The sequence below is a fragment of the Spermophilus citellus genome (assembly GCF_964194105.1).
Source record: "Spermophilus citellus genome assembly, chromosome: 4".
NCBI classification, from domain to species: domain Eukaryota; kingdom Metazoa; phylum Chordata; class Mammalia; order Rodentia; family Sciuridae; genus Spermophilus; species Spermophilus citellus.
In genome coordinates this window covers 144194682-144221721 of record NC_138185.1, presented here as the reverse complement: position 1 = coordinate 144221721, position 27040 = coordinate 144194682, and the positions used below count along the sequence as shown (strand labels likewise).

The 27040-nt window shown below is 38.0% G+C and overlaps 1 protein-coding gene across 4 annotated transcripts in view; it reads left to right on the top strand.

Moving 5' to 3' along the window:
• FMN1 (formin 1) overlaps positions 1–27040 on the top strand; it is a gene marked incomplete at its 5' end in the record, with an annotated part of 399390 nt that overhangs the window by 124998 nt on the left and 247352 nt on the right. For all 4 annotated transcript variants that reach the window (XM_081291956.1, XM_081291955.1, XM_081291954.1 and 1 more), the window contains one exon: positions 24425–24486. In XM_081291956.1, coding sequence (XP_081148082.1) covers positions 24425–24486 — 62 coding nt within the window. The remainder of the gene's footprint in view (positions 1–24424; positions 24487–27040) is intronic.

Here is a 27040-nt window from a genome sequence, read left to right as displayed (position 1 = left end):
CTGTTGCAAATAATGATGCATTCATTCATTTGGCAAATATTTACTGAGCATCTGCTATGTACTGGTAAGTTTGGCAAGTGCCTAGAATACAAAGACGAATATGACAAGATCCTTGTCCTCAAGCAGCTTATGGTTTTGTTTAATCTAGTTTAGGTTTTTTTTTTTTTTTTTTGGCCAGAGTGAGTAGGTGACAGAAAGTAGAGTGGGGAGAGGTGAAATGTATACAAATAAACACAGTAAACATTCTAAATGCTCTTATGGGAGAATGTATAGCACATAGTTGGATCCAGAGGAGAAATGCCATCAATCCTACCTAGAGCAGGTAGCATAGGCCTCCTGAGCCAACTTGGAAGACAAAGGTCAGGGTAAAACAGCTAAGGCAGAGCACACACGTAGAGAAAGCAGCAGCACTTGCTTGGGTTTTCCAGGATTGATACATAAGGGACAAAGGGAATGGTAAGTGAGAGTTTTAACCCTGTAGACCTGGAGGAGACCAGGTCTTGTTGGGGAGAGAATAGTGTGGCATAACATGCTGGGGACCTTGGGCTGTAGACAGTGGGGAAGGAGAATAACAGAACCCAATATGGGTTTGTAAGATCCTTTGGGAGTATTAAGGATGAATATGAGTCTGGGAGAGAGGTGGGGTGGGGGTTGAGGGGGAGAAGACCAGTTTGGAGTTCTTTGTAGTAGCCTAGGTGATTAAGGATAGAGACCATCAAGGATTATGAACAGTTATGCTAAAAACCTTCATTGCTCATGACTTGTAGTGTTAATGTGATCAGAGATAATGAAAATTAGTAGATCTTAATTTGGGATGAATGTGAGACTTAATAGTAATACATATTAGTCTTTATTGCATTTATAGGTTACTCAGTTCTTGGATAAAATATACATTCAGCTCTAGGTTGATTTTCTTGAAAGGAACTCATAAAGAAGTTGTTCAAAACCAGTTTACCTGAAAACTAATTTTATTAATAACTTATATTATTTTTAACAGCAAATTATTTGTAACACTCAGACAAAATAACCCTCTGCCATCCCACCAGGATCTCTATGATAAGCCACACACTTTCTGAAGGCAAAACTGTTTTTTCCATCAGCCAACAACATCACTGTCTAATACTTTTCAGACTTTGGTAAATTATTTATCTCTGCTACTTTATCTTTCAAATTCTACCCATCTCTCAGTTCTAGTTTTGCTTCCTCTATAAAGCCTTTTAATAACCACCCTCCCATGACTTTTTCTAAAGCCCTAGGGTATCAGATACTGTCTAGGATAGCTCCTTTATTGTTGAATTTTTATTTAAATTTTATACTGTTTAACATTTTATGTGTTTGTTTTACCTTCCAATTCAGTCTTTCTCAGTTTTCAGTGGGAAAAATTGCTCTGGGGAGCTATTATAATTTAGATATCTGGAATGGGGTCCCTGAATCTGACTTTTTAACAAGATGTCTGGGCACTGTTGATATGAAGACCAATCCTGAAACAGGAGCACAGGAGGACCTTATAAGGGGTAGAGTAGAGGTATGGATAATTTTGAATAATTTACTTCCCAGAATTTCAACTTCCATTAGTATTTTTAATTTAAATGGATTATTTATCCCATTTTCCAAGGAAAGACCCAAGTCTCAGCCATTCCAAATCTTTCTGGGATACCTCGCTCAAATTTAAAAACCCCCAGGTCGTTGAAGTAAGAACAATTCCAAATAATGAATCTGAAAGACTTTCTGTATTAAACAGTCTACCTAAAAGCCTGTCCTACCCATTCCAATACATGTATATTTTCAATAAAATTTTAATTTTTATGTTTAATAATTTTCCAATTTTAATAGAAATTATTTTTATAGAAGGTGCTAGTAAAAATATGATATCATAGAAGTAAACCTAAAACTAAAATTCTTGGGATAGCAGGAATGTCAAAAAATCAAGTTATTTTTGTTTGTATCCTCATGGAAATTATTAATAAAAACATTCAAGCACAAAATTGTATTATTTTTGATAAATTCTGTGAAAAATTTGAAGTGTTTTAAGGGATTAAGAAAAGAACCATTTAAAAGTTTTGAATGTTAAAGTGGAATTGGTCCACACCCTTTTTAAATGGGTGATGCTGGGTGGCAAGTTGCAGCATTGTTAGATTCCATTAGCTACATTTGAAAGAGTGATATAGTAGTTTTAAGATAGCAACATTCAGGGCTGAGGTTGTGACTCAGCAGTAGGGCACTCACCTAGCACACACAAGGCCCTGGGTTCGATCCTCAGCACCACATAAAAATAAATAAACAAAGGTATTGTGTCCAATTACTACTAAAAAATAAATATTGAAAAAAAAAAGAGCACCATTCATAAATTTCTCAAAATTTGTTCTTTACAAACATTTAAACTTAAAAAGTTTTAGGAGTCAGTTTCCTTATGTGTAAGGAATATTATTTTTTAGAAATATCTTAGTGGTGGCATGAAGAAAAGAGTTTGAAAAGCACTGTTCTGGATTACATGTTGAAAAGCACTGTACTGAAATCACCTGCCACAATGTTAAAAATGCAGACACCTTCCAGGAGTGAGAATATGCACAGCGATGGAAGACATTTATTGAGTCAGTTCTGTGAGTCAAAGCAAATGAAAGTGGCAGATTTCTTTCTACAAAAGTGTCAATACTGTTGATCTTTCCCAAGGGCATGGCAAAGTTCCTTTCAACATGGCTTGCTACTGGTTTTCAGTGGTTATAACTGCAGTCTAAGGTTATAAAGGACACAGCCAATTCCCTCAGGTATGAACCTGCTCAGAGACTCCCCCACCCACTCCACTGGATACCCTTGGAGTCAGCCCAGCCTATGCAGCAGCTGTCTTAGACAAGATTCCATAATCTGTCCTCCAACCAACACTCCTTCCTCACTCCTGACCCAAATTCAGATCAGCTAAGGAGTGCTTGAAGGGCTGAAGCTCTGCAGGAGAGTAGGAATGCAGGTCTCTCTGCCAAGGAACAAGAGGATCTGTTCCACAGTGGTGTACTCAAGAATCACCCAGTCTGTTTCTTAGGTGAGCCCATCTTTCAGAACTTTGACTGGTCTCTGGGAGGTCAGCCAGATAGGAATGTGTTTTCTGTCTCATTTTTCTTGTCAATTTTAATAAGAATCAGAAATGAAAGAAATCAATGACTGAAGAATTTAAGGTCATTTTAAAAATCAGATGTGAATCCCTAATAGAGACATACAGAGATCCTTGAGCAGAGGTGTGACGTGATCTTCCTTGTGCTTGGAAAGGCTCCCTATTTCTATGTTGAACTAGAGATTAGGGGCAGCAGGTAGTGGAGATAAGTGGGTCCAGGGTCACAGGGAAACCAGTTATTCAGAGAGTATTTGTGGTAATCCAGGTAAGAGGTTGTATTTTCCCAGGAGATGGTGGTGTTGTAAATTGTGTTGTAGTAAAGGAGTGAGTAAGGAGTCATTGGATTCAGAATTTATTGGGAAGATAGAGACATCAGGATTTTCTGAAAGACTGAATGTGAGGGAGAAGAATCAGAGACAGTGTCAGGATTTTGACCCGAGCAATGGTAGTGTGGAATTGCCATGAATTGGGGAAGGAAAAGACCAGGTAGGCAATGTGAAGGGGGAGGATTGAATGCTGAGATGTTGGTTTGACAGATGTGAGAGAGCATTGAGCAAGCACTCAGTTATGTGAGTATGGAGTTGGAGAAGCAGGCTCTTAAGCTGTAGATGTGTATTGGGGGGTCATTTACACATATGAAAGTTGGTGTTTAAAACTTGGAGTCTGGGTACAATGGTGGATGTAGATAGAGAAGAGGAAGCAGGCCTGACACGAGGACTCCAACAGGAAGAGATGAAGATGAGAAGGAGTCTAAAGTGAGTCAGGAGGAAAACCAAGAGCGTGTGGAGTCCTGAGTGCTAAGTGAAGAAAGTATCTCAAGGAAGAGAGAGTGCTGCTTGGTAGAGCAAGTGAAGTCAGGACAGAATTAACCACTGCATTGAGAAGCCTGATGGACACTAGTGATTTTCACACTGCAGGATGTTGTGGAGGTGTCAGGATAAAGGTCTCATTTGGAGTGGCTTAAGAGAATGACAGTTAGAACTAGTATGTAGGTAAGTTTTTAAGGGTTTGGCTGCCAAAGGGACACAAACAACAACAGATAAGGTGGTAGCTGGTGGGACAAGTGGGAGCAAAAAAAATATTTCATTTTTTTACTAATAAATAAAATAGTGTATTTTTGTGTGCCAGAGAGAAGGTTCTAGTAGAGATAAAGAATTTGATGGAGGAAGATGGAAGACATGTAATGCCTTAAGATGGTAATGCCCTTAAGATGGAGAGAAGAAGTGTGCTGTTGTGTAGGAAGGGGGTTGGCTTTGGTAGGAACAAGGAAAACCATCTCTAGTAATAGGTCCCAGGGCAGCTGGTAGGTGGGAGGATGTGGAAATTCTTTGGGCTGCTTCAGTTTTGTCAATGCAATAGGAAGCAAAGCTTTCAGTTTAGAGTGAATACAGAACAATAATAGTAATAATAACAGTTAGTAATATGTATAGGTGCCAGGCACTGCAGTGAGCTTTATATAGATATTATCTGTAAGCTTTACAAAGACCTTGTGAGATGGGAGTCATCATTATTGCCATTCACCGATGAGGAAACCTGAGACACAGGGGTAAAATAACACCCAGGTCCCACTGCTTGTAGATGGCAGAGCTCTAATGTTAACCAGGGCTTCTCAGTACAAAGTCTGCTCTCTCAATCCTGATGCCATCCTGCCTCACATCTGTGAATTTGTTTGGAGTAGTATGATCCAGCCATTGATTGACAGCAACTCTTCAATGCTTGACTGGAACCAGAGCTGCACTTATAAACCCAGAAGGAACACTTTAAAATACTTTAATTAGATGAATAATTTAAACTTATTGTAGACAAATTAGAAAATATATACACAAACAGAAGAAAACAAAAATCCTTAATCAACTATTTTAATAGTTATGGAGTATTATACTGTTGGTAGATAAGTTAAAAAGTCATAAGACTCTATGACTCTGGCTTCTTCTGCTGATACTATGTTTAGATATGTGTATTATAATGCACAATTCTTTTCCCCTCCTCAGTTGAATTTATTAAACATAATAAATTAATATTTATTTTTGACATTATAACATTGTAATGAATTCTTAGTTAAATCTCAGAATATATTCTATATTTTCTGTGAGGGGTGAATTAATGAAAACATCATTACCACCATCATGCACCTGTTCTATCTTTGATACCAATTGCCAAATTAGCTTCTCAAAAAGTAGCACCTACTTCTCTTTTTAAGCCAGTGACTGAGTGTCCTCCTGAGTGGACTACTATGGAGCCTTCCTCTATAGATTAAAGAAAGCAAGTCATATAAAATGCTCAGCATAATGCCTGGTTCCTAAAGCACAATCAACCAGTGTTAATAGTAGCAGTAATTCTAGTATCACTGAGTATTAATTTTGTTGTTGTCAATAATGATGATAACTTCTTTTTAATATTTATCTTTTAGTTGTAGTTGGACACAATATATTTATTTTATTTATTTGTTTGTGGTGCTGAGGATCGAAACCAGGGCCTCACACATGCTAGGTGAGTGCTCTATCACTGAGCCACAACCCCAGCCCTGTTGATAACTCTTAATGATTATATTTATTGATATTTAGACATGGAGTTGTATGATTTATGTTTTCTAAAGAGAGAGACAATAACAATGTCTTATTGCTTTACTATTATTTTTTGATTACCAGTATGTTTGAATATTAGTTCCTATGTTAATAATTAACATAGGAACTAATATATAAATGATGACTGTGACTTTCTATTTTTATGACACCGTTGCCACAGTAACCAAGGTGGTAAGCTATAAAGGAAGTGCATAAATTTCATGAGCCTGGCCTCCAGCTTACTAGTTAGGAATGCCAGAGAGGATGGAGCAGCCTGAGGCTGTGCAATCAGATGCTGAATACATCTGGTGCATATTCAGCTGTGGCTTCTCTGTTGGGGGCAGTTGTAAATGGTGCTATAGGATTTACCATCCTGAAATAAAACATGATAACTGGAAGAAGGGGAAGAGTACATATCGCTAAAGGTGTAATGGCCAAATGGAAAAAAAAAGAAAAAAACAACCCTGTGGATGGGTGGGGGGAGGTGAGTTGGCACTGACTCATGCTGTCATGAGGGCTACTTCAGGAAATTGCTAATTGGTCCTCTGGAGAGTACTAGGCCTGAGTTGAATCTGTCCCGTGGAATGCAAGGAGTCTTGGATATTGTCCACACCCTGCATCAGCAGCAGACTCTATGACTCTGGCTTCTTCTGCTGATACCTGTGTTTAGGTGTGTGTATTGTAATACACAATTCTTTTCTCCTCCTCAGCAAATATAGCTTTTGGAGCTAGGCTTTCTGGGTTCAAATACAGGCTGTGCTGCATGTGACCTGTGGTGAGCTTGGCCAACTATTTAATCTCTCTGTGTCTCGATTTCCCTATGGAGGCAATAATCATATCTCCTACATAAAGTTGTTATGATGATTAAATGAGCAAATAATTTATTGAATGAATGCTGCACATTTTCCACATCTGAAATTAGAATATTTTACAATTATAAATAGCAGCACTACTTCTTTGTGCCACGTAAATGCTGAGGCATCTTAGCATCAGAGGCATTTTGTATTTGAGGAAATAATGGCATTTATAAAGCATCACAACGTGGGTTGGTAATGTAAAATGCTATGCAAGTGACAGTTATCACTTGATTTTATAAGCATTATTAGATCCTGATGACCTCACTAACTTATGAGGGATGTACTTTTCAAAAGCTCCTATCATTGTACTGTGAGAACTCTTAAAAGCAAAATAAAAATCCAATAAGGAATCAGAACATGGAGCCTTTGGAGAGTCATGTGATCTTTTTGTATCCTAGGGGCTTTAGGGATGTATTATGTGACTTTGAAGGCAACCCTTCTTATTATACTCTTCTTTGGACCTCCCAGGTCTCTGGCATCTCTACTTTCCTGTGCTGACCACATTCACAATGGGTTATGTGGATAACCCATTTCACATCCTGGCTTCTCCTCACTTCCAGTGGTATTCTTTTCTGCTTCAGTCAGCTAATACTATCTGTCTATATCCTGGACCTTATGTTTACTTAAGAGGTCTTTATTTTTGAAATGATAAACTATAACATTTCAGTTTCTGTCAACCACCTTCTGTCATTCCAGCTCCCCCACCCTAGTTCTCCCAAAACACAGACCCTTGCTCCTCTTTAGGAACCCAACTCTGTACCTCTTCCCCTATGTCTGGCAGCCCTTCCTGTGATGTCACATTCTCAGTGTTGTCCTTGATTGCCTAACCCATTGCCTTCGCAGCAGGCAGCTGCCCCAGCCGCAGCCCTGGACAGATCCAAGTGTGTATCTCTTCCTACCTTCATCTGGACTACAAAAACTGCTAGAAAAAAAGCATACACTGCCAAGGTTGTGCCACTATGGGTACAAGGTCTCCAGTTACAAGTGGGCCGTGCATGCTGCCCACCTGCTCTCACGTGTTTTCCCAGTCTGTACTCTGTCCCCAGCAGCTACCATGTCAGATGTTTTCCACTTTCCTCAGAATACCTCGTTCTCTCCTTCTCTCATACTCTGAACATCTGATCTCATTTAAAAGCCATGAAAGGCTTCAAAGTATGGTAGAGATATATTAAACTGGAGGTTCGGGAAACCTGCCTCTGTTGAAGAGCCATGTGATTTTTTTTTTTTTCCTCTGTGTGGCCATAAAGTGTGATTCCATCTGCATAAGGATCTGAGATTCTCTTTCCTATAAATCAAATGAGTCAGTTTATTTGGGAATTAGTTTCTTCCTATGTATTTTGAGGGAGGAGGGCTGGCATAAGTGGCCTCTGAGATCCACTCTCTTAAGATTGTATCATTTTTAAGATTTCATTTAAATTTTGTATGTTTCTTCAAACTTATTTACAGATGGAGATTACTTTTGGCAATGCCGTTTCCTAGATAAGACAGGAAAATTCTTATGTGCCACAGAAATCAGGAAGTCACATTCTTTATTTCTATCATATTACTTTTAATATGAAATTATTAAAAACTAGTGAAATTAACTTTATGGTTTGGCCTATCATTATATCAATATGAAGAAGGAAACATTTGAAGAAATTTAAGAAGTGCTTGTTTCTATAATAGAGTTAATCTAGACTTTGTCTTGAACCTCTAACCGGCGTTTCTCCTGTATAGGGTGTTTCCTGAGCTGGTTTTGCACTGAAGATTGGGAGGGGCCAGTCCATCAATAGCAACTTGTGCTTTGTTACCAGACCAAACTGAACATTTCTGTGAGATGAACTGATGTCCTTTGCATGCTTTCCACTTGGTTAGTTTAAAAAATGATAATTTGACAGATTAATTTGGGATTTGCCAATAAAGTGGGTGTACCTAGAAGCTTAATTCACAGTAGCTGAACTGTGGAAGCAACTTAGATGCCCTTCAGTAGATGAATGGATAAAGAAACCATGATATATATATATACACACAATGGAATATTACTCAGCATTAAGAGAGAATAAAATTATGGCATTTTCAGGTAAATGGATGGAGTTGCCTTTTTTATTTTAATTTTTTCCCATTCGTGGTCCTTTCTATGCTTTTCTAACATTCAAGCATTATTTGTAGATGCTAGAATTTCAGGGGAACTGCAGTAGGGCAAGGAAGAACCCAATTTTTTTCTTTATCTTAGCTCAAGGCTCAGTGCAAAATTCACTTTAGGGCTTCATCAAGTTGGAAGGCAAGAGAGCTTGGGGTTGGCAGCATATCAAGGGACATGCCTTTTACAATTTAGATGTGAGTTGTCTGAGTTATCCCCAGAAGTCATTGTTTGGGGGTAACTAACAAATGCCCACTTCCGTTGCATATCAGAATCACCTGGAGAACTTTAAAAAATCCTGGTGCCTAACGTGCATCTCAAACCAGTTGGGTCTATCTCTGTGGCTGGGATGAAGCTTGAATGTTTTTTAAACCTCCTTAGGTCATTCTAATATGTGGCTGATGCTGAATGTGCTGGAATAAAGGCTTTATGAGGAATCGGTCTGACTGAAGGAAAACTCAGGTTTGCACAAGAGAGCTGATTGAATCTCCATTTTAGATTCCTGAGTCCCTGGTTACTGACTCTGGAGCAAGGTCGAAATGGCAGCTGTGCATGACTGATCTTCAAAAGTGTGTTATTACAGCTCTGGAGGCAACTTGATTTTCCACTGTATTTCCATCAGAATCAGTGACAGCTTTTCTCTTCATATGCTCTTGTCCATGGTATTCCTAACCCCAGACAAGGAGGCAAAGGGGTGCTGTGTATATTAGTGTGTGTGTGTGTGTGTGTGTGTGTGTGTGTGTGTGTGTTTTGTCTCCATTTAGTGTCTTAATGTTCATCCTGTTCACTTGGAAAATTGAAAATTTCTCACTGAATCACCTACAACAAAGTCGTTTATCTGGAAAGATCAGATTAGTTAGAAAAGAAAAGAATTAAAACAACTACTATAAGCAACAACAAACCAGATTTATTACTTTTTTAAAACAAGACAAGTGAAGCTGAAATGTTTAGAACCAGAATTTGAATGCAAAGATTCTAGTTGCCTCTGTTTTTACCCATGTGCATGTGCAGTCCTCCCTTCCTGTAATTTTTTTAACCTGTTGTATATAATTTTTACTAAGTATCCTTAGAGATCCTAGAGTTACCAGATAAAATCCATGATTTGAAGTTTATAGGTAACCCCAAATAATATTTAATATGTTTTAAATATTGCATGGGACATATTTATACTAAATATTATATCACTTATCTGCAAGTTCACTTTCTGCACAAGACTGAGCATTTTATATTTTTACTTTATAAATCTGGCAACCCTGTGGATGCAGGCTAGACTAGAGGACTGGACCCCTGGCCATTGTTTGTGGGCTCAGTGTCCATGATGAGATCCCAACTCACCCCACTTTTCTGCAGATAAGCTGCCACTTGAATTTCTACTCTAAACTCTCACTTTTGCTATTTTTGCCTGTATGTGTTTAGGATTTCTTGTGTTTGGTGTTAAGAATGAGAGGGACAGGCTTTAAAATTGCATACATACGTGCTCATGCACATACACACTTCAGTTCTTAAATACTGAATGGAAGAAGTGATACCATTAAGCTCTTATCCTTCCAGGCAGTAAGCCCAGTGGCAAGTGCAATATATTATATTTTGGAGTACTTTTCCACCATGTGGGAGACACAGGGCTTGTCTCCCTTAGAAACCTGGGCAGGTGGCCTGAACTCCTGGGTACTTGTCTGGCCTGGTTTACGAGAAAATTCCACTCTCATTCCAGTTAAATCTGGCTGACTTTCACCTGCCTCTCCAGAGACTGACCTTCAAATCTCTCTCCTGAGGTTCATTTTGTCAGGCTTAAATAAAGGGCTTTGTCAGAGATTCATTCAAGGCACAAGTGAAAGAGCAGAGAGCTTCTAAAGTTTTCAGTCAAATCAATTAATACTTAAATATGCCACATGAAAAATGTAGTTTTTCTTCTAGTGCTTTGTATATTCACTGTGTTTGAGGCAGGTGATTTTTTTTTTTTTCTCACTATAAGGCTAAACCTAGTCTTAAGTAGAATATATGAATAAAATTTTGGGCACAGCTCTTATTGCTTATGGAAGAGGATAGCACTATGTATATTAACCATCTATATGGAAACATTTCATCATATTATCTTTAAATTTATAAAGCAGGGTCGAAGCCCCTTTTGTTCTCCTCCTTTGCCCACTTCCTTTGCCACTTTCCCCAGAGCTGGCTAACTCCTCCAGCATTTGTGTGCAACTAGGGTCTTGCAGAACTGCATGGGGTCATTCACAGCCTACCTGCAAAAGTGTTTCTGAAGATGGAGAGTGTGGATCTGCTAGACCTGTACAGGTGCTACAACTGTGTATGTTTTTACAGCTGAAAAAAAAAATACTAGTTCTGTCTCTTTCTCTCTGGTTCTTCTTTACTTACCTCATTATCTCAGAACTCGTGTATAAGGTAGGAAAACATGAGTGATGATGGGCATTCTTAATCTTAAATTTCACCATTACATTTGAAGTTTGCTCAAAATTCTAGATAAATATCCTGAATCTGATTTCTTTCTCTTCTAAATGAGCTAGGAGAGTTTCTTTCTTTCTTTCTTTCTTTCTTTTTTCTTTTTCTTTTTTAAATCAAGAATATAGTTAAGCTTTATCAAGATATTTTATATTATTCTGTATCACTTTCAGATAAAGGGTTTTTGTTAGTATATTAATATGGTAGATATCATAGATAAATTTGTACTTATTGTGTTCTTAAAAATAGCCCTGCATAGTTACATGGTTGGTTTGTTTTCATGAACTGCTGAATTTGATTTGCTGATTTTAGGTATTTTCCTTTTCTTTTATTGTTGATTTTAATTTATTTACATTCTAGAAAGAGATCGTAGTTCACATGGCTATAGTTCTTTGAAAATATTTTGGGAGGTTTTCTTTTATGAATCACAATGTTTTGCAAATATATTTCTGGTACCTGTAAAAGATGCATCTTATTGACTTGCTAAGTTCTAGGAGATTTTTATATATATGAGATATATATATATATGTATATATATATATACATATATATATATATAAAATTATAATTATTGTCAGATGCTATGGTTTTATTTGTTTGATTTATTATTTCTGATAGATGTGTATTATTTATCTCTGAGCATTTCAATTATTAATTTGTTTTTATATTTTGGCCAGCTTTTATTTTATTTTAAGACCATGATGTTAGCCACATTCAGCTTCATGATTTCAACCACTACCTAATTTAAGAAATAAAACATTATAAATACATTTGAAGCTTTCTATGTGACTTCCACCTTCCCTTTACATGAAACTGTTATTAATCTCATGCACATATAAAATCCCCCTCATGGTCTCCATGAGTTATAAAAATCTGTCTTCGAAATTTACATTGTCTTAATGACAAGTAAAAATTGTTTTTTATATATTTATTAATCATTTGGAGTTCTTCTTCCATGAATTTATTGTTGTCTTTTCATCCAGGCTTTTTCTGTTGTATTCACATTTAGGTTTTTTTTAATATTTATTTTTTAGTTGTACACAATACCTTTATTTTGTTTGTTTGTTTTTATGTGGTGCTGAGGATGGAACCCAGGGCCTCACACGTGCTAGGCGAGCGCTCTACCGCTGAGCCACAACCCTAGCCCAATCACGTTTAGGTTTTTAATCTCCTGAAAATGTTCCTGTGTATGGTTTGAAGTATGAATATTTTTCTTGAAGTTGGATTTTTAAGAATAGTCTATCCTCTCCCTACAAATTTCAGTGTAGCCTCAGATCATATGTCAAGTTTCCTATGCTTATTCTATTTCCATCCTTGCTTTTCTGTTCTTAGTATATGATCTATTTTGATATCCCCGTATTAATGCCACCTTTCCTTGTCCCATGCTGTGTTTTTAGTTAATTATTCAGTAGCTTTTACTAAAAAAGTATTTGTGTCAGAGTTTATCCAGCTTTTCAGCTTTACATTTCAATGACTGTGTTTCAAATATTTCAAACATTTATAATCCCCTCCTATTGTTTCTTTTTGTTCCTTTTTGTGTGATTTGTCATTATTCCTTATAATAATTATTATTTTTCATTTACCTTGATAAGGATTCTGAACATAAATATTTCCAATATGTTTAGTATTTAAAATTTGTATTCAGGCTTGGTGTGGTGGTGCATGCCTGTAATTCCAGCAGCTTGGGAGGCTGAGGCAGGAGAATTTCAAGTTTAAAGCCAGCCTCAGCAAAAGTGAGGTGCTAAGCAACTCAGTGAGACCCTGTCTCTAAATAAAATACAAAATAGGTCTGGGGATGTGGCTAAGTGGTCGAGTGCCCCTGAGTTCAATCCCTGGTACCAAAAAAAAAAAAAAAAAAGTTTTTTTATTCAGTGGTTTTTGTGTTTCAGTTGGCTTTGTTGCCTGTCTTGACAGATTTCTTCCATGTTTTAGAAGTTTGGACTGAAGGCTCATGATCTGTAGGATGATTTATGTTTGTAATTTTTCTACCTGACCTTGTAAGCCATCCAGGCCAGAAATTAGTCTTATAATAGTGTTTCAGGGCTCTTCACTTGAGTTAATGGTGTGGTTGTTGTCTACGCCCTCAGGGATGGGACTGGATTAGAGATTTGAACATAGGGAAGTTATGTCCAGTTTATTCTGCTATCTTTCCTTTCCCATCTTCCCTCTCTTCCCCCACCTATTGTGAGTCGGCATCTGCATATCAGAGAGAACACTAGGCCTTTGGTTTTGGGGGACTGGCTTATTTCACTTAGCATGGTAGCCTCCAGTTACCTCCATTTACCAGCCATGATTTCATTCTTCTTTATGGCTGCTCACTCCCTTTTCTAAGCAGCAAGCATGGCCCTGATTTCCTGCTCTACAGGGTACTTTGGGTCCCTGTCACTCTGAAGTAACTTAACTCCAGGCCATCCTGCCTGTCTGCTTCTGGAATTGGGGCACAGCAGGCCCAGAGCTCCAGGCCCTGAGCACTCTTTGCTTTGTTGTCCCGTTTCTGTTTCTCCAACGTATTACATATTGTTTTGCTACCCAATTTTGACTTTTAACTTTCTTGCTTTATATTTTAGACTTCACTGCTATGTAGGCTTGGAAGTGTGCTAACAAATATGAACCTCTAACACTGGAAGTCTTTTGGGTCACTTTATTGAAAATAAATATGTACTCTTCTAATCTTTCTCAGATGCTTACCATATCCACACACATCCACCCTTCAAGTAAAAGAAAAGTGGTGGTCTCACAAGTTTGGCTCACCTCATCTCTCCCCTACTATACCCTTCCACCCGAATCAAATCCTTCAGGGGTTGCTGTGGCACTTGGTAGCAGGTTTCCTTTAAATATGGAGTATTGTGACTGCCACCTAGTGGCAGGAATCAGGTACTTTCAGTTGTTTCCTACATTCTATTCTAATGTAAATGTGTGACTTTCTAGAAGCTGTTTCTTAGTCATTAATGGTTGACTATGATTTTTAAAGCTACAGAAAATAAGAGCAAGAGGACAAAATGAAAAGGCAAAGTAGCCAAGGATTGGCAGATAGAATTTGACTTAATGACTGTTTTCTCCATGGTATTATGTCCATAAATGGCCCCAAATTCTTACTTTTGGAACACAAGTAAAAGTCCATGGGACATAGCCATGAGTTCATTTATCTTTGTACCTATTTTATATCACCATTCTAGAACATAAAGGCCCAATTGCTATTTTGAATTCATTTTTCAAAATATTAAACAATGCAAATATGTTTATCTTCTTCTCTTTAACCCATTTTTCTCTGTTTTATTTGGTTAGATGTCATCCCATTTATCTCAAGTCTCCAAAGTGATATGTGCCTCTAAATAGTACATTTGGCAAGAAACTTACTATATGTATTCATTGGCCATTGCCACAATGTCACTGTGTAACAACCCATGCTAAAATTTAATAGCTTCCAGTAAGAAAAATTCTTTGTATGAGTATTAAGGATCAATAGTGCTTCAGCTGAGTTTGGGCTCTTCCAGGCTAGGCTTGACTGTTCATTTTGGGTAGGGTGTGGGTTGGTACATCTTTCTCTCTGGGACCCAGGCTGAGTGTGTAGTAAGTAGCTACACAGGACGTGTTCTTATATGAAATACCAGGAGTAGAGGAGGCAAGCCAAACTCTGCAATCAAATTTAAATCTCCTCTTACACCATTTTAGCTCATAGTCAAAGCAAGTCCCATGGTCAAGCCAAAAGCCATGGGAAGTATTCTACCTCCCATTGGAAAGGGGAGGTGGAAGTGGATGAATATTTGCTTAACAATGCTCCAGCTTTTCACACCATATATAAAATAATTAGATGAAATAAAAGTCTTTTTAAGAAAACAAACTTCATGAGTTAACATTGGAGTATAAATGCTGAAAGCTTCTTAGACATTTCAAAGATGTATACCCTGAGAAGGCTTTTGAGTTAGACATGGGTGCTGTTAATTTTTATGCACTGAATACTTCGTTGAATACCTGGCAAAATGAAAGAGACTACCAATTATGGAGAGTGTCTTAGTGTCTTCATGCTGCTATAACAAAATGTCACAAACTGGGGTGTTTTTAAACAACAGAAATTTGGTTCTTGTAGTTCTAGAGGCTGGGAAATCCAAGATCAAGATGTAAACAGATTCAGTGTCTGGTTTGGGCCCATTTCCTTGTTCATCAATGGTGTGTTCCTAGTGGGTGGATGATCTCTGTTGTGTCCTCACATGATAGAGGGAATAAGCTAGCTCTTTGAAATCTCCGGTAAAGACACTAATTTCATTCATGATAGCTTTGCTTTAGTGACCTAATCACTTCTCAAAGACCTCCCCCCCATCTCCTAATTCCACCACCTTGGGGGTAGGATTTTGACATAAGAATTGGGGAGGCATAAGCATTCAGACCATAACAATAAGGAGCTAGTGGACTTGGAGACTTGGGATTGGGTTGCAGGGATGGGGGGGGGGGGTTAATATTGAACTTTTTATATTTCTGCCAAGAAAATCCTAAATGTTCTTGAACAAGGAGTGATGTTGAGAGTTATAATTCCTAAATTCATACTATTTCTTTCAGCTATTAACCAATCTTGTATTTTTCAAACATAAAAAACCTGTCCCCTTTTCTGTACCCATATAAAACAATGTAAGAGGTTCACTCATGAATTATTCATTTAGCCTCTACATGGTCTCTTCATTTTTGAAGAGGCAAGATGGACTCTTAACTGAACTGAACACACACACACACACACACACACACACACACACACGGACATGCAAAGGTTTATTATTCATATAATGAGACTTCTAGGGAGAGAAGGGCAGGCTCCCCCAAGCTGGCCCTGAAGTGACTTGAGGGAGAGTAAGAGCACAAGACTGATTTGGGGTTTCCACGGTGTGCAGAGATTATGCCTGGCTGAGGTCCACACTTACAGGTGGCAGCTTGCATGACTTGACCCTGCCAGTGCTTGCTTATCATGTTGCCCAGAAATGTGGCCCAGGGGAAGAGAGAAGTTAAAAGCTCTCAGCAGCCAAACATCAAAAAATGGAGTTAAATTCTGCACCAATCTGAGGTATACCATACCTCAGATTCTTGAAGGACTACAAATAAAAGATGTCGCATTCACACTAGATTTTCTACTTTTGGTGTCACTGACTTTGAATCCTCCAGCATTTATGACAGACATAAAGGTAGTCATGTTCTTTCCAAATAGAGTTACTGTGGATGGATATATGGTGTACCAAGATCAGGCTTCACAATTTGTCTTCCTAATCTCATTAAATATAAGAGCTCAAATTGTATTTCACTCATAGATTTTGGAGCAAATGGTTTGTGAGTTTGCCTTTCATGGCTGTGTCCATTCATCAGTGTTATGATTAGAGAAAGTATCTCCATTCACTCATGGATGAATTTGTTTAACTTGTACGCATCCGTTAATAATTAGCACATTTCCCCAAATGTCATCCTTCAAGTGCCAGCTTCTTTATTTTTGGAATGTATTTGTGATCCCTTTACTCTCATTTAATTTGTTCTTTTAATAAATTTTTTCTTAAATAAAATGAAAGTTATTTTAAAGGGATTGTTCTCAAACTGTGTTGTAATATAGCCACTTGGGGGCTTGTTATAACACCTGGAGTTTCTGAGGCAACAGGTCTAGGACAGGAATGAGGATTTGCATTTCTAAATAATTGCAGGTGATGCTGATGTTTCTAGTCTAGGGACCAAACTCTGATCTACATCGTCTTAAAGTAGTGATATTCATGCAGTCATGGGTTTTCTGTGCTAGTTTGATTTTTTTTTTTTAGTGAACATTAATACAAATATTCAACTATTCAGTGGTCAAAGTCCAGATATCTATTACTCCCCCCCGCCAAAACAAAAACAAAAACAAAAAAACTTTCTGACATGGATTTATAACTCTGGAAGCACTGAATATTCTTTTATTATAATTCTGAGGAAGAATTCCTTCCTTTTCAGATTGAAGTTTGAACAACTTGAAAATACTATAAATGTGGGACAGGGGTGAGGCTATTGAGAGAAGAAGCGGCACAAATCAGAATCCATGGGCAGGAATAGTGCTGTGGTTCTAATTCCCCAACAGTGTGCATGATCCGGGTTTGCCAGTGTTATATGAGTGTGTGATGGGGAAAGTCTAGCACATATAAGTAGGAGAAAGAGTATATAAATAAAATCAAAATTAATCACTGTGAGTATAGGCCTGGGAGTCTCTTTGAGAACATGAAAAAATTTTAACCTCATAGTTTTTTTTTTTTTTGAGAGAGAGAGAGAGAGAGAGAGAGAGAGAGAGAGAGAATGATTTTTTAAAAAAAATATTAGTTTTTCAGTTTTCGGTGGACACAACATCTTTATTTTATTTTTATGTGGTGCTGAGGATCGAACCCAGCGCCCCGTGCATGCCAGGCGAGCGCTCTACCGCTTGAGCCACATCCCCAGCCCCTAACCTCATAGTTTGATGGCACTAGACATAACTGTCACATTGACCCCAGGTGACTTAAACCTCCATGGGATCACAAATACACAATACTCTTTTTAAAAATTTATGGAACTTGTCACTTTGGTGCATGCTCATAGTCCCAGTGACTTTGGTAGCTGATGCAGGAGGATTGCAAATCCAAGGCCAGCCTCAACACCTTTGTGAGACTCTGTCTCAAAATAAAAAATAAAACGGGCTGAGGATGTGACTCAGTGGTAAAGTGCCCCTGGGTTCAATCCCCATTATAAGTATATGAATAAATGTGTGTATGTTATGGAAAAGTCTTCCCAAGTCTATGATTGATTCTCATATTTGGATAAAGCTAGCAACTTTTAACTTTCTAGGGATTTTACGTTCTGTTTGTACCTCGTGTTTCCCAACCAAAGGAACAGCAATAACAAACACGTAATCAAAAACAAACAGACAAACAAAAAGTCAGCAGGTGTGAATATCATCATTGACACGTAACTACCTGGGCTTTGGGAAAAGTCTGATACTTAACTACCTGGGCTTTGGGGAAAGTCGTTCGACCTAAGCACCTCGGTTTCCTCATCTACCAAATGAGCCTTGACACAACAGGCCTGTCATGGAAGTTTGATATGACAATAGCCTGAGTTATTGTATGTGAAGTTCTTAGAACTGTTTTTGAGAAACAGCGCTCAGTAATATGACCTGCGCTCAAATGTAACTGAGACACAATGATTTGATCAGTGATGGCAGATCCCTACCTTCCATGTTATGAGATAAGTTTTAATTATGCTTTTGGCAAGTTGGAGAACACAAACCAGACCTCTGGCCAAAAGGATGTTTTGATATTATGAACTGATCACAAAGGAAGGTTTGTGTACCACAAAAAGAAGGGACCAATATATTAAACACTTGGCTGGAAAGAACTTTATTTTTATGGGGGGAAGTTCTCTCCTATTTTTCCCCCAAAATGTTGAATTCTGCATTAGGAGCCTTTTGTATTTTATGTTTGGTCTTTTATTAAAGGACATACCTCAGGCTGCTTTTTTGTGTGTGTGTGGGTTAGATCATTTTAATTCATTCAGTAACTTCCACTGGGACCCAGATGACTTCAAAGGGACCTGCCCTTTTCAAGCCCTTAGGTCCCAAATCTCTTTCTCTTTTTCACAGGATTATAGAGTCCTGGAGCTATTGGATACCAGAGTCAAGTTCTCTTTTTAACAATTACAAACATCTTTGGCCTTGAGTTCACATCTCGGTCTCACCATCCTCACCCCTCAGTTTTGCTTTTAACTGAGGAGGACTGTCCCTAGCACACCCTTGGGAACCCCAGCTTAGCCTTGACTCCTGGACCTTATTCTGAAACCCTTATCTTCTGTTACATTCCCTTGCAAGCCCTCAGAATGAACTCTCCACTAGTGTAGGCATTGACCTCCTTCTGCATGCCGCCCAGGGATTCTATTTATCGTGCTTGTTGGGAGAGGGCGTTTTCCTGCCACCTGTAACGATGGTACTGTTGGCAAAAACATTTGTTTAAGGAGGAGATGAAGCATGCCTGGCTGGGTGTTGGCTTTGCAATTATCTCCTTTGTCATTGTGTTAATGAATTAGTCATAACTCTGTCACACCCTTATATGTATAATTTACATAGAATGAATGATTTCAAAATATAGTCTGTGTATTTTCTATTTGGAAGGTAGATGTTATTCCCAAGGGGCTTCAATTTTGTAAGAAGTGTGTTTTAACTAGGCTTTCTTTGACTACTTTGTAGAAGCTTGACATTGATTAGGGTTCAGATATTTATTATCAAATAAGATACAATATTTATAAACTTTCTAAATTGTTCTATGCTTCTTATTCCATCAATCTAGAGATCCTTTTGTGCCTATATAATATTCTGTATTTGATATATGAGAAAACTAATGTACCTTTGTAAAGAAAAGCAGACTTTCCTGTTTTAATTTTAGCTATTGAGATACTTATATAAAACTTATAAGGTTAAATATCATTCTTTGAACACCCATGTAAGACCATATTGCTCCAGCACAACCCAGTTCAATTCCTCTTCTCCCAGAGACATCTTTCTCCAGACTTTTTAATATTATTACTTGTTTTCCTTTATAGTTTTTTGTCATTTATAAGTGCCTAGAATTAGCGTGTTAGTGAACTTTCTGTTCCTGTAACAAAACAACTAAGTTGACTAACCTAAAAAGAGGCAAAGTTTATTCTGGCTCACAGTTTAGGAGATTTTAGTTCATCAATCTAGAGACTTATTGGTCCCATTGCTCTGGGACTGTGGGAGTATGTGGCAGAGAAGACCCATTCACCTCATGATCAGGGCATGAAAAAAGGAAGAGGAGCCTGGATTCCCACCCTCTCTTTTGGGGGCTTGCTCCCTGGACCTAAGATCTCCCATTAGGTCCTATCTCTTAAAGGTTCCACCCCCTCCCCATGCTACCACTCTGGGGAATCAAGTCTTTAACACATGGGACTTTGGGTGACACCTAGGATCTAAACAACAAGAGGTAGGATTTTGGGGCCGGGTGCAGTGGCACACGCCTGTAATCCCAGCAGCTGGGGAGGTTGAGACCAGAGGATCACAAGTTCAAAGCCAGCCTCAACAATGGCGAGGCGCTAAGTAATTCAGTGAGACTCTGTCTCTAATAAAATACAAAAATTGGACTGGGGAGGGCTGGGGATGTGGCTCAAGCAGTAGCGCGCTCGCCTGGCATGCGTGCGGCCCGGGTTCGATCCTCAGCACCACATACCAACAAAGATGTTGTGTCCGCTGAGAACTAGAAAATAAATATTAAAAATTCTCTCTCTCTCTCTCTCTCTCTCTCTCTCTCTCTCTCTCTCTCTCTCTCTCTCCTCTCTCACTCTCTCTTAAAAAAAAAAATTGGACTGGGGATGTGGCTCAGTGTTTGAGTGCCCCTGAGTTTAGCCCCTGGTAACCATCCCCCTTGCAAAAAAGGATTTTGAGGTGGGTAGTTATGAGTATCTCTAACTTTATTAAAAAATGTTATACATTTTGTTAGTGACTATACTCGTGTGCGCTCCTGTTATCAAGGTATGAGTGTTCTCAGTGCTCTTTTTCTTCACCAACACTAATTTTATTCAGACTTTAAATATAGTTGGCACTCCACATCTGAAAATTCTGCATCTGCAGATCTACCAATCTTGGATTGCAAATATTTTTAAAAAATTGCCCCTGCACTAAATATATGCAGATTCTTTCCTATCATTATTCCATAAACAATATGGTATGCCAACTATTTACATGGCTTTTACATTCTATTAGGTATTGTAAGTAACTGAAGGATGATATAAAGTATACGGGAGGATTGTGTAGATTATATACAATTACTATGCCATTTTATATAAGGGACTTGAGCATCTGCAGATTTTGGAAAACCAATCCTGTGTGGATACCAAGTGATGACTATATTCCTGGTTACTATTGAGAATCATTGTGTGTGTGTGTGTGTGTGTGTGTGTGTGTGTTTATATTTTATATGGATATCTTTTAATAGTACCTGTGGAGTTTTAAAAACATGTTTTCCATTTTCTTCATGTCTTGTACAATTTATTTATATATTTGTACTAGATATTGGTTGACTGTGTGTTTCAATTAGATTCTGCCACTCCGTGGCTTGTCTTTGTTATGTTGTATTTTTAGGGGAAAAAAAGATTTTTAAAATTTTAATGTAGTCATATGTCTACCAGGTTTTTCTCCCTTTTATATATAGTGCTTTTTTGCATCTTAAAGAACCTTTTCCTAGCCTAAGGTTAGCTCTTAATTAACTTGAAATAGATTATTATAAAGTTGGGGTCCAATTTCATGTTTTTTTCTTAAGAATACCCATTTTCCCCAGCCCTTAGTTCTTGAAATGCTATTCTTTGTGTAAGCAAAGGATCTTCAGTGCTAGTTTTGTCACGAATAACCATAAATTCATGGTATATTTCTAACTAGTCATTATTCCTGTGTTAGTCCCACAATTCTGACATTGTATTAATAATAATTCTTGTTAGACAAGTTATATAGTGTTAATCTATATTTTCAAGAACTTCTTGGCCTTCATTGGCAATTTATGCTTCCATATATACTTTAGCATCAGCTCCTTAGGTTCAAACCCAGCAAAGCTCTCAAGAAATTTTAGATCTGTAAGTCAGTTTAGGAAAGTCGGCACCCGACAATACTGAGTCCTGTAAGTCAAGACCAGCTTCCTCACTGGCTGTCTTTCTGCCTTTCTTGGTAAACTATTTTAATAATGTTGTTATTTTCTCATCTGAAGACTTTACATGTTTTTTTAAGTTTTTCTCCTAGATACTTTGTATTCTCGGAGATATTATAAATGTTATCTTTTAGATTTGTAAATTATTTATTGCTAGTTTGATGGTTTTGCATATTTTTGTTCATTTGTACTAACTCTGTTAAACTCACAGATTTGAAGTATAATATTTGTGCAATTTAAAAAAAATTAGCTTACTATAGAATTTTTCATTTTGATGTATAGTACTTTGCATTTTAACACATGTATGGATGTATGTAAGTGCTGCCATAATCAGGATAGGGAATGGGCTTATCATTCCCTAAAATTCCTTTGTGTGCTTTGGCTACATAGTCAGACCCCCTCCCATATTCATTATCTGGCAACTGCTGCTCTGATCTGTTCTTTTCCCTCTAGCTTTGTGTTTTCCAGATATCATATACATGGAGTTAGGCAGTGTCGACTTTCCGAGACCAACTTCTTTTACTTTACACAGTGATTTTGACATTCATCCATGTCAATGCATACATTCCTTTTTATTGCTAAATAGTGTTCCATTCTACAGACATACCAAAGTTTATCTATTCATCCATTAAATTAATTATGTTGTTGTTATTATTTTTTGACTCTTCAAATTACTCCAGTTTCTTGGATGAACTACTTGACCTCTTGTGTATCAGTTTCTTCGTTGACAGTGGTGATAATAATGGTACCTACCTAATAGGTTATTATGGGGATGAGTATGTTAACACATATGAAGTAGCCAGTTCTCCATATTTTTTGGGTTCCCCATCTGTGGATTCAATCTACCACAGTAATACTTAAAGGAAAATAATTGTGTCTATAGTGAAGATATTTTTCTTGCCATTTTTCCTTAATGCAGTATAATAACTATTTACATACCATTTCCCTTGCATTAGTATTATAAACAATCTAGAGATGAATTAAATTATGTGGAAAGATGTGCATAGATTATATGCATCTACTTTGACATTTTATATAAGGGTCTTGCACCTGTGGATTTTGGAATCCTTGAGGGGTCCTGAATCAGTGCTCTATGCATACTTAGAATAATGCTTGTTTCGGAGTACACAGCCCATTATTATTTTGCTCTCCAATATTAACAGAGATTTTGAGGTAGAAAAGAACTTGATAGGTTCAAGGACTAGCTGGTGTCTTGGTTTTGTAATATGCAAGGAGGAGCAGGAGTACCAGAGGACAGGGAGAGGAAGTATGCAGGAACCAAGAGCCTCATGGGCTGGTGCAAGGAGCTTTGATTGGATTGCAGTTGCAATGGAAAGCTGGGGATGAGACATGAGCTAGTTCGTGTTTTTAATAGATTACTCAGGCTGATGTGAAGAGAGTCAATCATGGTGTTTTTAAGAGAGAGAGCAGGCTTCCTCCTAGAAGGCTGGGGAGGAGTAGTGGGTGGATTATAGCAGTTGTTGTGGGAGGAAGCTGACAGGTGTTTTGACTGGAGGTATGGTGTGGTTGTAGAACCAAGAGCTTGCTAACCAATTCACAGCTCTGAGAAGGAAGCCCCTTCCTCATAGGAGCATCGGTGTGGCTGGCTGTGATTGCCAACAGCAACACTCCTGCCCGGTGGGGCTGTACCAGAGGTTTTCCTCCTCCACTTTTGAAGTGGAACCTCAGCTTTGTCTACTCTATGAAGTCCACATAGAGAAACTGTCTTCTGCACATTTTTAAATGAGGGATGGATTTCTTTCCTACTCATATAATTCCTGAATACATTTGTTAAAAAAAAGAAAGGCAAAAGAACTGGCTTATTCCACAAAAATACATCCTCATAGCATTTTGCTTTGTAGTTCTCTGCAGCATGTGTTGTTCTGTGACCCCACATGCTCAGCTGCTCTCCTAGGAGTAGAAATAAGTTGCCTTGGCTGCTTCATCTGTAGCCAGCAGAGTTTTAGTGGTTGGCTGGAGTTCCCATGTGCACAGGGGACTTATTGTTGGAATATTATTGGACACAGATGAAAATTGGACCAGAAATTTATTTTTGTCCTCCTTTCAACCTCAATTTGCTCTAGAATCTCTCATTCAAATGACAAATAGTCTGGTCTTCCTGAGAGATTTGAAGACTGAAACCAGCCCTTGTGGGCTTACTTAGCCTTGTATTCAAATGGAGATTTTTCTTTTTTGGAAACAGTTAAAAATAGAGTTCTCTGATCTCACATAGAAAGTTTTCTTTGATTTCCTGCTCTTAACACATCTGTGTTTGTTCTCTGTGGGGCCCTAGCTTCCAACTCCTCCTTCAAGATAAACACCTGACCAGGTCTTTATCTGAAACACACTCATCTTGCTTTTTTTTTTTTTTTTTTTTTTTTTTGCCTTTTTAATCCTATCCTATCTGCTTAATTTGGGACTTTTTAAAAATAATTCAGAGTTTTTCAGAGGAAGGAATTTCTCCTTTACCCCTAGCTACTTGTAATCTTTGGGCCCAAAGGCTAACATCTCTCATCAGGTTAATGTCATTTGTGTCTTCTGTTGTCTCAGCTTATTTGTAGAAAGGACTCTGGGACCTAGGAGATGCTCACTTGAACTTTGTGCCTCATTGTGTGCTTCTTTGTAACCTGGCTTCTTTTGTGATCTTACAGAATACCAAGCTGCTATTTTACACTTGAAGAGGGAACACAAAGAAGAAATTGAAAACCTGCAGGTATATCTCTTTGATTCTACTGAACTGGTTATCTGATATTTAGTTTTGTCATGTGCTGAAGTAAATATTCTTCTGGTGTGAAGTATTGAACTAGTCAGTATCTGTAGCTTGCACCTGCCAGTATCTGTAGCTTGCACCTGCCAGTGGGCACAAGCTTATCCTGGCTATGTAAGTCTTGGACTCTATGTTTAATTGAATTCAGTTCTTAATTTTTTTTTTTTTGGCAGGGGGAGAAACATAAAAGACTTTTATTAGAAAAAATAATTTTTTTAAAGCAGGGAAGAAGACAGAGTATTTAGACTTTCATTGTATGAATTTTATTTTAAAGGTTTTCCTATGCACAGTGTAGATTATTTGTGTTGGTCTTGCTCCCAAGCATGAGTTCATGTCCACCTGTCTCAGCACATCCTGCACTGTGATGTCTTGCAAATTAAGGCCCTTGAGGAAAAGGAGCTGGTAGGAGTAAGAGGTATGTGAGTCATCCATATCCACAGGAAGTGCTGGGAAGTTACCATCTCCCTCCTTACATGTGAAGCCCAGCATAACACAGGGATCATTTCCCTTGTCTTGCCATCTAATCCTCGTGTCCTGTTGTTGGCTTTTGCTTGCATTGCTTACAGCAGGGAGTTTAGAATGTTAGCTTCAAGTAACTAGATAGTGAATCAGACCTGCAGTCTAGTCTATTGATGGCTGGGGTAACCCCATACTTCAGGAAAAAATAATAGCAAAATTTAAATAAGCTTTATGTTCATTTAATGCTAACTCATTGCTTGCTAATTTAATGAATTCATGGATCTTATATTCTTCTTCTCTTTTTTTTCAATTTGATTTTATTGACAAATAGAAATTATATGTATGTGTGGTATATAGCATGTTTTTTTTTAATTTATTGTTGGTCGTTCAAAACATTACATAGTTCTTAATATATCATATTTCACAGTTTGATTCAAGTGGGTTATGAACTCCCATTTTTACCCCGTATACAGATTGCTGTATCACATCAGTTACACTTCCATTGATTTACATATTGCCATTCTAGTGTCTGATGTATTCTGCTGTCTATCCTATTCTCTACTATCCCCCCTCCCCTCCCCTCCCCACCACTCCCCTTTTCTCTCTCTACCCCCTCTACTGTAAATCATTTCTTCCACTTGTATTATTCTTCTCTTACCCCTCATTTCCTCTTATATGTAATTTTGTAAAACCCTGAGGATCACCTTCCATTTCCATGCTGTTTCCCTTCTCACTCCCTTTCCCTCCCACCTCTCATCCCTGTTTAATGTTAATCTTCTTCTCATGCTCTTCGTCCCTACCCTCTCCTTGGTTACTCCCCTTATATCAAAGCAGTCATTTGGCATTTGTTTTTTAAGGATTGGCTAGCTTCACTTAGCATAATCTGCTCTAATGCCATCCATTTCCCTCCAAATTCTATGATTTTGTCATTTTTTAATGCAGAGTAATACTCCATTGTGTATAAATGCCACATTTTTTTTTTATCCATTCATCTATTGAAGGGCATCTAGGTTGGTTCCACAATCTTGCTATCGTGAATTGTGCTGCTATGAACATCGATGTAGCAGTGTCCCTGTAGCATGCTCTTATTAGGTCTTTAGGGAATAGACCGAGAAGGGGAATAGCTGGGTCAAATGGTGGTTCCATTCCCAGCTTTCCAGGAAATCTCCATACTGCTTTCCAAATTGGCTGCACCAATTTGCAGTCCCACCAACAATGAACAAGTGTACCCTTTTCCCCGCATCCTCTCCATCACTTGCTGTTGTTGGACTTCATAATGGCTGCCAATCTTACTGGAGTGAGATGGTATCTTAGGGTGGTTTTGATTTGCATTTCTCTGACTGCTAGCGATGGTGAGCATTTTTTCATGTACTTATTGATTGATTGTATGTCCTTCTCTGAGAAGTGTCTGTTCAGGTCCTTGGCCCATTTGTTGATTGGGTTATTTGTTATCTTATTGTCTAATTTTTTGAGTTCTTTGTATACTCTGCATATTAGGGCTCTATCTGAAGTGTGTGGAGTAAAGATTTGTTCCCAGGATGTAGGCTCCCTATTTACCTCTCTTATTGTTTCTTTTGCTGAGAAAAAACTTTTTAGTTTGAGTAAGTCCCATTTGTTGATTCTAGTTGTTAACTCTTGCGCTATGGGTGTCCTATTGAGGAATTTGGAGCCCGACCCCACAGTATGTAGATCATAGCCAACTTTTTCTTCTATCAGACGCCGTGTCTCTGATTTAAAATCAGGCTCCTTGATCCATTTTGAGTTAACTTTTGTGCATGGCGAGAGAAAGGGATTCAGTTTCATTTTGATGCAAATGGATTTCCAGTTTTCCCAGCACCATTTGTTGAAGATGCTATCCTTCCTCCATTGCATGCTTTTAGCCCCTTTATCAAATATAAGATAGTTGTAGTTTTGTGGAATGGTTACTGTGTCCTCTATTCTGTACCATTGGTCCACCCGCCTGTTTTGGTACCAGTACCATGCTGTTTTTGTTACTATTGCTCTGTAGTATAGTTTGAAGTCTGGTATCGCTATAACACCT